Here is a 13,097-nt window from a genome sequence, read left to right as displayed (position 1 = left end):
TCTCGACTTAATCATTTTCAAATAAAGTATTTCTTCACCAGAAAAACATTTACTCTGTTACTCTACTCAACGCCATAAAAGCTTTATAAATACTGTCCTTCGTTTAGTTTAACTAACCATATGCTTCGTGAATGCTCGGCAGCCCGGCTTCAGATGTGTTCAACGTTCTGAAATTAGTTTATAATTAAAGACGTATACAATGGGCAATTTGTGTTCCTAAATCCAGTAATTGTATCATTCTAATTATTTTATAACCCTATGAAAAATATTAATATACAGACGAGTACGTATATAATCATTCTAATAAATGTATAAAGAAAAGTTAAATTTAAATAATATATAAACCACGTGATTTGTTTTGCATAAACCTTCCATTATATCGTCCTAAAATGTTTCATAAATGTGTCGCAATACTGAATACGAAACAGGCAGTCAAGCTGAAACATGTATTGAATAGTTGTTGCGCACGGGTTCAAGGCGAAACCTCTAAAGTACTATGATTCAGTATTGATGTATTATATACATTATTACGAGTAACACTATGTTGTGGGTTTAAGTTTATATTCCGATATCTTACTACATTTATTTAAGTCCGAATGAAATTTATTTTCAAAAAGGAGACTAGTGTTAATTAATTGAAAAAAGTCTTGATTTTTACTTGCAAAAGTTGTCTTAATTGCCTTATGAACAAGTTGCACTTTAACGGCCAGTAACTGACTGTAAGGCGAAGGCGATTTTTTGCTTTGTTCCAAAATGAAACCCGTAAACATATTGCATGGCGGTTTATAAAAGATATGATTTGTTGTACTGTCAGAAATGAACTGTATTTTTATTTTCTTTGGGAGTAAACATGAACGAACTCATCATAAAGAGTTCATCTGGGCATTTCAACGTTTTTGCATCTTTTGCCCTTTGAATTCTGCAGAGGCGTATCCAGAAAATGTTCAGAGGGGTGCTCAACAGGGGAGGGTGTGGGAGGGGTGTCCCCTTCCGTCGACGAATGTTTTTTTGCAATGGCAACTTGAAATGATGCGATTTCCTGCTATCTAATCAGCATTTTGCATGATAAAAGTGCATGTAAAACAAACAAGAACTTGAGTTCACACATCAAGTGTGACAGACACACGGACAGACAGACACACAGGGGTAAATCAAATGTCTCTCAAACCACTAAAGTGGTGGGAGACATTATCTTTATCCATAACTTTTTTAACAGAGTTAGATTGGTGGACCTCCTATTTAACCTTGTTGGATATCCTACTAGGTCAACTTAGGTATAACATTAAAATGTTTATGTCCATGTCCCTATGAATGGAAAGCAGGCACACAGCGGACAACCTGTCCTGACCCATTGATGATCTTAGTTTTGTCTTAACAAGTCCTTGGGCACTGATACTCCTTTCACACTCGCATGATGTAACAGGGAACACACATGATATGGACAAAACAGTGTAAATGATGGGGTACAGCTGGGAATCACAATGTGCAACAGAGCCCTGAAGGGTAGTAGGTGGGTTGGGTACACCTTTCCACCTAGCCTGCCATATAAAGTGCAACTCGGCAGGGAGGGACTGATGGGAAGGGAGATCATCAATGAACCATTCAAGGTCACTAGCACTGACAGTAGAGGCGCACATTTGTTCAGGTATAAACTTCAATCCCATGGCTGCCTTAGTCTGCAAATCACTGAATCGGGTGTCCATTTCGTTCACAAAAGTGTTAACAAAGGGAGTCGTTAGGTTTCTGTGTAGTTTAATTCGGGTGTTGCTGCCTCGATGTTGTCACGCTTTAAGAAAATGATTTAGTTTCATATAGCAAAGTAGTTCTTCATTTTTGAGTCTTTTTTAATTTTAAAAAGTATGGATGAACATCAAAGCAGTTAGCCCGATTTGTAAAAAAAAAAATAAAAAAAATTGCCATTCATTAAGTGTGCAGTTGAATTTCACTGGCAATAACTTGTTACTCAAAAGGATTATCACTCTAAAGAGCTAATACCAATTAAATTCATCAAAGAAATTACCGAAAAAATAATTATGATTGTCCATTGTGTTCGTCTAATCTCTTTAATTGCTACAAATTGAAATACTGTTTTTCACAAGTCTCATGCGGCAGCCATTTGTAAACATTTATCTATAGCTAAATGTATGGATGAATTTCATTAGTTGAATGTATCTTCTTCAGCCAATCAAATAGCGCATTTTATTACTTACAGTCAATGAAGCGTGCACTTTAGCTGACGAAGGTTAGATCGTCTATACACATGCCTGGGGGCTAATCACACAAATCGACAGCTGGTTATGGCTTAATTAGGGACATATGGCAGGAAATACACAAGTGGATTGAAACTGTATGGGGCTCATTTTTATTAAAAATCGTGTCTATCCAGCCAGCTGGGGGGGGGGGGGCTTTAGCCCCCTAGCCCCCCACCTAAATACGCCTCTGTTCTGAAACGTAGTATAACAATATTTTGTCAAACTAATTTGTCCATCAGTCATGTGTGAGATTATTTTTTAATGTAGTATTTACACAATCTATTCGAATTTAAACAATTTGAAAGTAATTGCATTAAAGATTCGAACATATAATGAGTCCAGAAAAAATACTATTGGTGGAATAAATATAATAGCTACAAAGCAAAAAAATTATCTTTTAGTTTACTGACGGAATTTTGGTTGAGATGTTATGCAAACTTAGACCTTCAATCTTATTGTCCTATTTTAGCATTAGCAACAATAATTTGAAGCAAACATCGCTTTACAATGTGTTCCACTCCTTCCAATACCTCGCTGTCTTGGTGTCGGTATTAGTTTCCGACGACTCGTTCACGGATCCGCTGCGCGACATCGGCTTCCGAACGCCCGCCTCCGTTTGGCTCTCTACTGACCTCGTCTCACGACGGGTGAAACAACAGCTAAACACGAATGAACCATATAAAAGCTTGATTTTACAATATTAAAGATATCTAAAACATAAACATGTCTGCGTGTAATAAATATCATATGCGTATTTACACATATTATTGTTGCATATTTCTAGAAAAATTACACGGTATTACACTTGCATCATATTAATTTTCATTTTGAACGCGAAAATAAAGTATGCATCTTGTTAATAATTTCCTGATATCACGATAAAGGTCACTTACATATGTTTTGTGAGTGAATGTCTTATTTGTATAAGTAGAGCTCAAAAGCAATATGTCATTAGATATTTATAAAAACAAATATTCAGTTTTTACCTCCTAGGACGATAAAATATTCACGAAAGCCGGTATTAAAAGTTGATAATAACACACATTTTTTAGACTTATAGTACCCATAATAAAAGAAGCTTTTCTTAATAACCACTTCGTAAAGGTTCTTTTAAGATGTATTTAAATTGCCAAACTAAGGTGGGTAAACTCAAACCAACACTGCGTGTCACTGCTCAATCCGAAAACACTGACTACACAATTCTAAACACTATTCAACTCCTATACTACGATGGCTGAACTCACAAGAACACCTCCTTGAACATTGCTGTCAGTCTGTCTTGCCAGTTTCGGTGTGCCACGCGCACTGAGTGCTCTTTAACCTCTCGAGTTCCTAAAACAGAAACGTCTTGAAAGATAGGCTAATGCGTTTTCAAAAAGTATCAACACTGTTTCAACAAGAAACCAGAGTTTTTCCGTATATCGCGCTGAACTAAGATACATTTAGGCCAACAACAAAAACGTGTATTTGCCTCGCTCCATTTTTCCCAAAAAGAATTAAGAAGGGAGTGTTTTAAAATTGTAACAACGCTGACTTCCAAGTTCAATATTTGATTTAAATATACAAAAAGCGGGTATTTTAATTATAAAAAATGATAAGTTTTTATCAAATTTATGAATGCTAGTTAGGAGCCAATATTACTTTCACACATTATTCGTTCTTTTTTCATTGTAATGATGTCATACAAATGAGGCACGGATCTGGCACGACGGCAGGAAGAATTTTTAACAATAAGAAGGGCAAATTGTGTTGAACAGGGGCAACATACCGTAGTCAATCTTATGGCCTAACTTAAACAACGGTCTTTAATTTTGAAATCCCAGGAATGCCTTCGCATGTTGTCCAGGGATTTTATTATCTTATCAAAGTTTGCTTGATATCTGTTACGACGCATTTGTAGTAGTTGTCCCCAGTATTGTATTCATTTTGTGTATTGTTTCATAAATATAGTGCAGACGACCTTATTCGCATTTTACCACACTTTAGTTTATAATAAAATTAACGCCTGAAGTATTTCTGTTTGAGGCCTTTCAATAATTTCGTGATATGCAGTGACCCAAATGTTACCCTATAATTAAAGAACACCATACCCTTGATAAAAACTTTTTTTTAAAACAAAGATAGTCCTATTATATACAGCACATACGCATAAAACAGACATGCGCGGGCGTTGATTCTAAAACTGATACATTTTTTGCGTACCTCAAAAATTGTTAGTATTGTTGCAAGTACTGCAGATCAATAATATATCAATTGCTTTAACAAAACGTGCAAATATTTGTCTGATTACAACTATAACGTAATTTTACAGTTCACCCAATAGAAATGGTAACCACCGCGAATAGTTAGGCTATAACACTGATTATTTTACCGTACCCCAAGATTGGTCGGTGATGTTACAGATGCTGTAGATCATGAGGATCAGATAGCCGGCAGGGATGCAGAGAAAAAACCAGAAACCGTGCAGGAGACAGTAGAACTCGCTCGGGTGCATCATGCCCGTCAGCAGGAATATGCCCACCAGGATTGCCAGGTACAGCGTGGTGGTGGAAATAGGGAATGATGGGTGGATCACTGAAATATGTGTGTACGGAGTTTGCAGCAGAAACTCGAAATATACAGAACTAGTTCTAGTTAAGGACTATTTAATATTACATACAACGCACGGTTGAAAGATTGTTTTTTTAGTAAGTTTTTATTTATTTTCGCTCACTTATATTGACCAAATTCTGCGTTTTAAAGATATATTCTTATTAATGTGTACGTCTACGTCAATCACCGCTTTTGTTAAAATAGGGCAATGTATTAAATTAACCGTAACGCAATGTTTTATTTTTACGTCAACTTTTGTCTACCCTACTTACACGCTGCATCGCTCGCCTTTGATATGTCTTTGGCAACCTGAACAGCGGTTCCCACCATCACCGCAGCCATGATGATGGCGTACACAAATGTTAACAATTTCGCCGTCTAAGATTAAAACAAATAGTTAATGATTAACTATGTGATCATGAGCGCAAACGAATCAGTATTGGATAGTATCGTTTAAAACAATAATTTCCTGAAAGTCAACGGTTGTTTGCTTAGTAAATATTAAATATGGAAAGAAAGACAATGAATTTTAAAAGGTGCAGAATTATTATTAATTGTGTTGTTTAATTAAGCATTTACAACATTTGTGTAACAGATGCTATATTTCTGGATTGTGATTGGCCATTTTGAGCCTCGTTTTCACAAAATATAGTACCATATTTCCATATACATGTATACTAATTCCTGCCCATCTGACAGAGCTTACGCCATCAACTAATGGATACATTCAGTATTTGTTAAGATATGTAGGTTTCTTACCTTAATCTGCATTTTCGAGTCATTTAACGAACAAGAGCGTACTACAGTGTCCCTATCAACTGTACTTCCGCCGAAGAACTGATAAAATAGTATTTGACGCATCGAATACATTAAAATATATATGGGCCGTGCTCTGTGAAAAGTGGGTTAAATGAATGTGCGTAAAGTGCCGTCCCAGACTAGCCTTTGCGGACGACACTTTCCGCTTTTATTGTATTTTTATTGATAGTTTCTTCTCAGCAAAAATCCAGTTTAGGCGTAAAGTGTCGTCCCTGATAAGCCTGTTCGGACTGCCCAAGCTATTCTGAGATGACACTTTACGCACATGCATTAAACCCCCTTTTCATAGAGCGCGGCCCATATTAAGATACGTTACTAACATTGAGCTGCGTTTTCGATGACGTCGTAAGACACATCACGGCGTATAGCACCGTCACTATCAGCTGTAGTATCACTGTTGACGTAGGGTTTACATTCCATGCATACGTCAGACCGCCTGGGACAAAACACGTTTTTATTGTACTAATATGATTTTTTTGTTTGTCTTTCATTGTAAATAAAAAAAATTATTGAAGAGAAACACAGTTTTATGTTGGATTGTGCTTTCATCAACACACACTGGTTACTTTCTTGTTTGATTGTTTTTCATTTAAAGACATAACCCGAAAACAAAAATATCCTCTATTTATTTCGCACAGAAAACCAATGACGCCATTCTTCAATCATGGCTACGACATCATAACATAAACACGTTCTTGATATACACAATGAATTCATATTCGTATACGTATTCTAACTTAAATAATTTCCACTGTAATATCCAAGATACTGAATATATTTATTATGTATTTCGCAGAATGAATTCCGTTTCTTTAATCAACTACTGGGAAAGGGAGCTTCTGTTGTGCGTTATAGAAAAATACTTTGTACATTTCGAGTGACCTTGGCCTGGGAAACCACTGTTGACACGAAAAGACACTATACGTCATACGAAGTATTCATGCGCGTCTTTTCATATTTTGTTTTTCTGAGTTGTTACTTACCAAAGTCGAATAAATCGTTGTTTTCTATTGTATTTTTTAGTTATTTTATCGTACTTAGGTATAATTATAAATATTATATTGCAATACTATGGTGTTTGTAACATAACACACTATAATAATCGAAATTTGTACCAAATATCATACAATCTTAAAGCGGGTATATACGATTTTGTTAAATATTTATGAATTTATATAAAATGTGTAAAAAATTATTATATATATATTTCAATATAAATTAAAATAAAAGTTAAGAAGAACATGTGTCGAAAAATGCGAAATAAGCCAGATATTTAATTCTGAAATTGAAAACGGCTGTACAGCCGAATTCGCCAGCATGTATACCATACATGTACGATGTGAATCTAAACTTAGTTTAACGGTTTATTTGAATTCCCGCAACGATATCTATTCATACGACACACGAACAGTAACTCCGATCCTAATACAAAGACGAATGCTTCGGTTATTGTAGGAAAATATGTACGTCACAATCGGCTCGGGGCGCTAATTTGTCTTTGCTGCATTTTATGAAATTCGGCTTTAATGTTTAATTTTTCTTTCCCATTTTATGTTATTGTAACATATTTTATCAATATATTACAATTTAACACAAATAAAAAATCGTATATACCCGCTTTAAATAGGCAGTCACCTAAATCAACATTTCAATAGCCTCGGATTATCAAACGTCAATAAGTATCGGGCAGTCTTACAAGAGCAGCCGAACATAGAAGGCGCACTATTGCTTGCTTTAGCGGTCGGGGCCCGTATCGGGTTTCGTGGGTTATTTTGAATTTGAAAAACAGTTTTAAAATGTTGTGTTGAATTAATAAGCAGAAATAAAACGTTAAGAAATCGGAAATGGACTTGGTTAACGTTTATCGTGTTATTGCGTCTTCCGTCTCCGTCAACTTTGTTACATGTTACTGCCTGCTTATCGCATGAGTTTATAGAGTTCATGAGTTTATAGAGTTACATTGTATTCCACGATCGCCAACGGAAAACCACAGTCAGGCTATATTCTTAATATATATATATCAACGATGTTACATATAAACGCATGAATCTGCATTTTTCAGCTCATCGACTGCAAATTGCAACAAAAATTGTACAAAGCAGAAGTAAAGCTTCTTTATTGCATTGTTACCTGTGACCACAAGAATGATGGAGCTGGGTCCAATCAGAGTGGCGAAAAGGAGCGCAGCTTGATATAGCAGGAACACGACGGAAACTCGGGCATTCAATCTCGAGACTGAAAAGGGAGTGTAGTATATGTGTTGTCTTACTTTACGTTCTGATCAGTTTAATCACCTTTTTCCAACTCTTGTAGTTTTACAAGGTACACTTTACTTCAACTATTTATCGCTATTTAACAACACGTCTACATATATCCTTCTTGCACTTTCTTTTAATAATTTACAAGGACTGTTTACTTGTTCTGCACTCCTTCACCATCAAAATGTCACCCAGGGTTTAGGCGTTCTAGCGACTAACATTAAAACTCATTGTCAGTGAATTTTACCGGGAACTTCTTTATATATCCATAGTATTGTTACTTTTGTGCAATGCCTTTTTAACACTGACTTCATAGTTGCACTCAAATAATGATTACTAGTGACAAGCAACAACTTATTTTTTGTTGATACTGAAAGCATGTGTTGATATTTTATTTTATTTCTACTTAAAAATATGTAATTGTAGGTTGTTTTTGTACAATGGTATTATAACTTCGTTGAATATTCATGGAACTTCTTTCTTGACTGCAACTCTTTCGTAGTGAAATGCTCGTCTGTTATTTGAAAAAGAACACTTTCCTGATTTTAATAAGGGACAGCTTACATGTGTAAGAGTTTATTTGGTTAAAACATAAATACTTTCTTAGTTACGATAGCGTTTTAAGAACTTACTTGTGCTCCACTCTTTCACCAGCAACATGAGATTGGCTAACGTGGAGGCGACCCAACGGCGACGCTGTTTAAAGAATTCATCAAAGTCTTCCGGGCAATGCGTACTATTTTCTGCGGCTGCGCAGTACTCGATTCTCCATCCGCTCTGTACCTGAGAATAAAAGCTCTCATTTTACACATAGCATTTTATTTGAAGAAAATGCATTTTCTGAATAAACATGCTTTTAAAAGCACATGTCATCATAGGTAAATGATATATAAGAAATATACGGGAAAGTTCTATAAGTCAATGTGCATGAACTAGTATGAAGATGTTGCTCCTGAATTAAATATTCCGTAGGGTAAATTGATGTTTGTCAACGAATATTCAGTTGTGACGCACCGAATCGTGTCCCATGCAAGATCGTGAAACATGGTTAATTATCTCAATTTACTGCTATTAACGTGTGATCATGGTGTGACAGTACAAAAACAACACTCATGGGATCCATGTGTCTATTAACTAAACCTTTGTATATCTCATATTAACGGTTGTAATGAATGTCTTAAATAATAACTGATATTAAGTATCAAGTCAACGTATTTGTACCATAAGTGTGCAGAACCAGCGATCCTCCCCCATGTCTTTGGTCAGGAAGTCGAACGCGTGCTCCACGTTCGTGGCGTACTCGGGTAGGATGTCACGGATAGCGCTGCAACGGTAGACGCTGAAACATCCGGGCGAACATAGGACCGAACCAATCACGTGTTCGGCTGCCTAGAAACAAACGTTCTGATTAAAGCGGGTATATACGATTTTTTATATGTGTTTAATTGTAATATATCGATAAAATATGTTACAATAACACAAAATAGGCAAGAAAATTTATACATTAAAACCGATTTTCATAAAATGCAGAAAAGACAAATTAGCGCCCCGAGCCGATAGTGACGTACATATTTTCCTACAATAACCAAAGCATTCGTCTTTGTATTAGGATCGCAGATAGTGTTCGTGTGTCGTATGAATAGATATCGTTGCAGAATTTCAAATAAACCGTTAAACTAAGTTTAGATGCACATCGTAAATGTATGGTATACATGCTGGCGAATTCGGCTGTACAGCCGTTTTCAATTTCAGAATTAAATATCTGGCTTATTTCGCATTTTTCGACACATGTTCTTCTTAACTTTTATTTTAATTTATATTGAAATATATATATAATAAGTTTTTTACACAGTTAATATAAATTCATAAATATTTGACTAAATCGTATATACCCGCTTTAAGCGTCAAATGTTCACATGCGCATTGAAGATATTACATTCAGATTCACGCATGTGCATTGAACAAGTGTAGCAAATGCATACCGATATTAGAGAACCGATCCTAAAATCCGAAAATTGCAGGAAAATGCGCATGATTAAGTTATAAACTCAATGTCAACGCATACGCGGAAGGCTTTTTTGTCAACAGGTTTAACATTTTTGCATAAATAAAGCTACAAGCAAATTCAGTAAGTTTCCTACATTTAAAGTGGGAAGATTGTATCAGTATAGATCTATTACTGCCGATATATTGTTCTTGTGGTCAAGGTATGATATTACGCATACTCTATTGCATATGTTTTACGTGTTCTTCACCTTTTGGAACCAGTGACCAATGGCGTACTCGAACACCTGATACCAGCCGAGGGGGCCGCTCCCTAACGGATGTGTGCGCGCGCACACCGCACCCACACTCGGATCACGTGTCATAAGGTCAAGCAGCGCTTCCACAGAGTTAACATTGAAGCGGACATCAGCGTCGGTGATGAGAATGAAACATTCTTCCTCGGAACCTGGCGGAATTCGAACCAGATAGTACGATATTTAAATATTACATTACAAACGGGCGCTACGTGTATTGTAAGCACGAAAACTACAGGCCTAAAGCAATCGTTATGGGGTTATACAAGTAACGTCTTGTATTGTATCAAAACAAATAATATATACAATGAAAAATGCGATTGTCTCTTAAAGGTGATATTTTGCTGAAACTGCCCTGGAAGTGCTAGGAGTTTAGATCTTCCGCATGCTCAGGTGTCTTTATTTAATATTTTCAAACGGTAATTTACTCCAACCACAATCTATGTTCGCCAATAAGTGATCCGGCTAGTCAATATGTCAATTTCTCGTTTTTAAAGAATGGCTCCATTTATAAGCCCCATATACTGCCGTTCTTTTGTTTCGTAAACATTGATAGGTGTATAAGTCAAAGTGTGATTTGTCACTTACATTTCTCCTGTTTCAGGATGAAGTCAAGCACGTATGACATGTACATCACTTGGCTCCATCGCTTCTTATTCTTCACCTGTGAAATGTTTAACCACGTTTTAAGCGCGTTGCAATCGTTTTTAGGTATTCAATTGTTGTTTTTTACACAAACTTAATCTCTGCAACCATCGCTTCTTATTCTTCACCTGTGACGTGTTTAACCACGTTTTAAGAGCGTTGCAATTGTTTTTAGGTATTCAATTGTTGATTTTTAAAACATACTTAATCTTTGCGAAAAAGTCTTTGCCTTATTTTGAAAAAAGAGATAGTAAAATAGAAGTGAAGCTGTAAAACGATGATCATCAGCAACAGCATAACGAAGGACGTTAACACGACCACATTATTGCGTGCTGACCTTATCTTGATGTTATCCTTGAGGTGTATTTTGAAGACCATATTGAGTGCTGACCTTACCTTGATGTTATCCTTGAGGTGTATTTTGCAGATCATATTGAGTGCTGACCTTACCTTGATGTTATCCTTGAGGTGTATTTTGAAGACCATATCGAGTGCTGACCTTACCTTGATGTTATCCTTGAGGTGTATTTTGAAGAACATATCTCGGTCCAGGTTGTTGGTGAGCTTGGTGTTAAGATTCCATGAAATGGACAATCCGTACGGTGTGCGCGTGCGCGTACAAAACTGTGCTTTCACACCTGTGGCAAGTAATGTCGATGTTTTGACTGATAGGATAACTCAAACGCTTTAAAAACATCACAAAACATTCAACTTTTGCTTTTGTGCTTCGCAAGGGAGTTCTGTTGCATAAAGCAATAGCATCGTCTTTCCCGTTTTTTGTGAAAAGCGTAATTCGATAGGAAAACATAGTATTGAAAAGATAGTGTGTAAAGGAGGTAATACTTCATATTTTAATAAAGGGATTTAGAGAGAATGTGCAATACAAAAACCATAACTTTATATCATGTATTTACAGACTATGGACAGTTTAAAACAATCAGTACTGAACGGATTTTATAAAATACACTAGATAGCATATAAAACACAATATTTGTAATTTTAAAACGTCTAATCAGCAAAGAGAAAAGTGTAAGGTCCAAATAAATCTTCTTCGGAGTTTTACACTAACAGGACATTTTGATTTCGGATATCGTATTCAAATTAATTACGTGATCACTTTTAAACTTTACACTTTGACTTTTTATGGAACAAGACCCATGATAATTAATGCCATCTAACCTAGTTCTTCTTCTGCCAGAGATATAAGCTGTAGAACGAAATCCGTTGGGTTAAAATTAACGTCTTTCACGGCGCCATCGAAGAATATGTGCGACTCGAATTTCCGTACACCGTCCGTCTGTGCGCGATGGATTCCGTTGATTGACTGCAGGAGTTGTCGCATTTCGTAATCCGCCTAGGCACGAAAAACATAATGCAAAGGTGAACGTATACTTAAAATATTGACGAATAATAAGTTCTTAAAAATGACATATCTATGTACATACTAATACCTATACTTGGGGGTACGAGCCAAGACCTCGGTTAGCCCGCCTTCTGCCTGAGATCCTCGTGCTGTTCATTGTAGAAAAAAGGCGAACCCAACGCAGGGTCGTTTTCACAGTGTTATATTCCTATTGCAAGAACATCTATATAAAGAGTTACATCTCTAACCACAGGACACTTAGTAAAGTGTTTTATATGCCTTTTCCTTAACCTCACGGTTAACTATTATACATTCATTTTCCATGTTCCATTCTCCGCGTGTAGGTATATTCATACTCCACCTACCTCTCTGTACATGGTATTATATGCGATAACCTTCGTCCAGCTCTCGTTCTACATCATATATTTTACCATGATGCTCTTCGTCTTTGTTCCACATGCTTTACTAAGTATTGTATTGTTCAAGCTGTGATGCTTTAACCGCATATGAGTACAAGTGGCTAATATGCTGTCGTTTGCGCGACTCGCTTTTTTCCCAAGTTAATTGTAGTAAAACATTATTGAAATACATGTATATCACGTTGACCTTTGCGCGGCAACCTTCCTCGTGCGTGGCTTTTCGTTGTAGTAAAATTGCCATGTCTATATCACTTACATACACGATAACTTATGCACCCACCTCTCTGTACATTGTGGTACATATGATGACCTTGGTCCGGCTCGCCTTTAGCACGGGGTCCTCATGTTGTTCGTCGTGGTACTCGGTCTTCTTGGACAACATCAGCCACTGCTCCAGCAGGCCGCTGGTGTACATAGGCGTCCAAAACAACTAAATGAAAACGGGGCCT

The 13,097-nt window shown here is 36.5% G+C and overlaps 1 protein-coding gene across 6 annotated transcripts in view; it reads right to left on the bottom strand.

Moving 5' to 3' along the window:
• Positions 1-13,097, bottom strand: part of LOC127852809 (chitin synthase chs-2-like) — a 179,381-nt gene that overhangs the window by 62,251 nt on the left and 104,033 nt on the right. For 4 of the 6 annotated variants that reach the window (XM_052386795.1, XM_052386800.1, XM_052386799.1 and 1 more), the window contains 14 exons: positions 12,929-13,078; positions 12,046-12,220; positions 11,371-11,504; positions 10,810-10,885; positions 10,177-10,373; positions 9,143-9,310; positions 8,554-8,704; positions 7,794-7,898; positions 5,984-6,099; positions 5,117-5,222; positions 4,629-4,826; positions 3,497-3,584; positions 2,783-2,911; positions 118-167 (listed from right to left, as the gene is read on the bottom strand). The exons of 1 other annotated variant lie outside the window; for it this stretch is intronic. In XM_052386795.1, coding sequence (XP_052242755.1) covers positions 118-167; positions 2,783-2,911; positions 3,497-3,584; positions 4,629-4,826; positions 5,117-5,222; positions 5,984-6,099; positions 7,794-7,898; positions 8,554-8,704; positions 9,143-9,310; positions 10,177-10,373; positions 10,810-10,885; positions 11,371-11,504; positions 12,046-12,220; positions 12,929-13,078 — 1,843 coding nt within the window. The remainder of the gene's footprint in view (positions 1-117; positions 168-2,782; positions 2,912-3,496; positions 3,585-4,628; positions 4,827-5,116; positions 5,223-5,983; positions 6,100-7,793; positions 7,899-8,553; positions 8,705-9,142; positions 9,311-10,176; positions 10,374-10,809; positions 10,886-11,370; positions 11,505-12,045; positions 12,221-12,928; positions 13,079-13,097) is intronic. One more of the 6 variants, XM_052386801.1, reaches the window with a different exon arrangement.

This window comes from Dreissena polymorpha, chromosome 12, assembly GCF_020536995.1.
Source record: "Dreissena polymorpha isolate Duluth1 chromosome 12, UMN_Dpol_1.0, whole genome shotgun sequence".
NCBI classification, from domain to species: domain Eukaryota; kingdom Metazoa; phylum Mollusca; class Bivalvia; order Myida; family Dreissenidae; genus Dreissena; species Dreissena polymorpha.
Note: the sequence above shows the minus strand (reverse complement) of the source record. Positions and strands in the feature narration are given on the sequence as shown.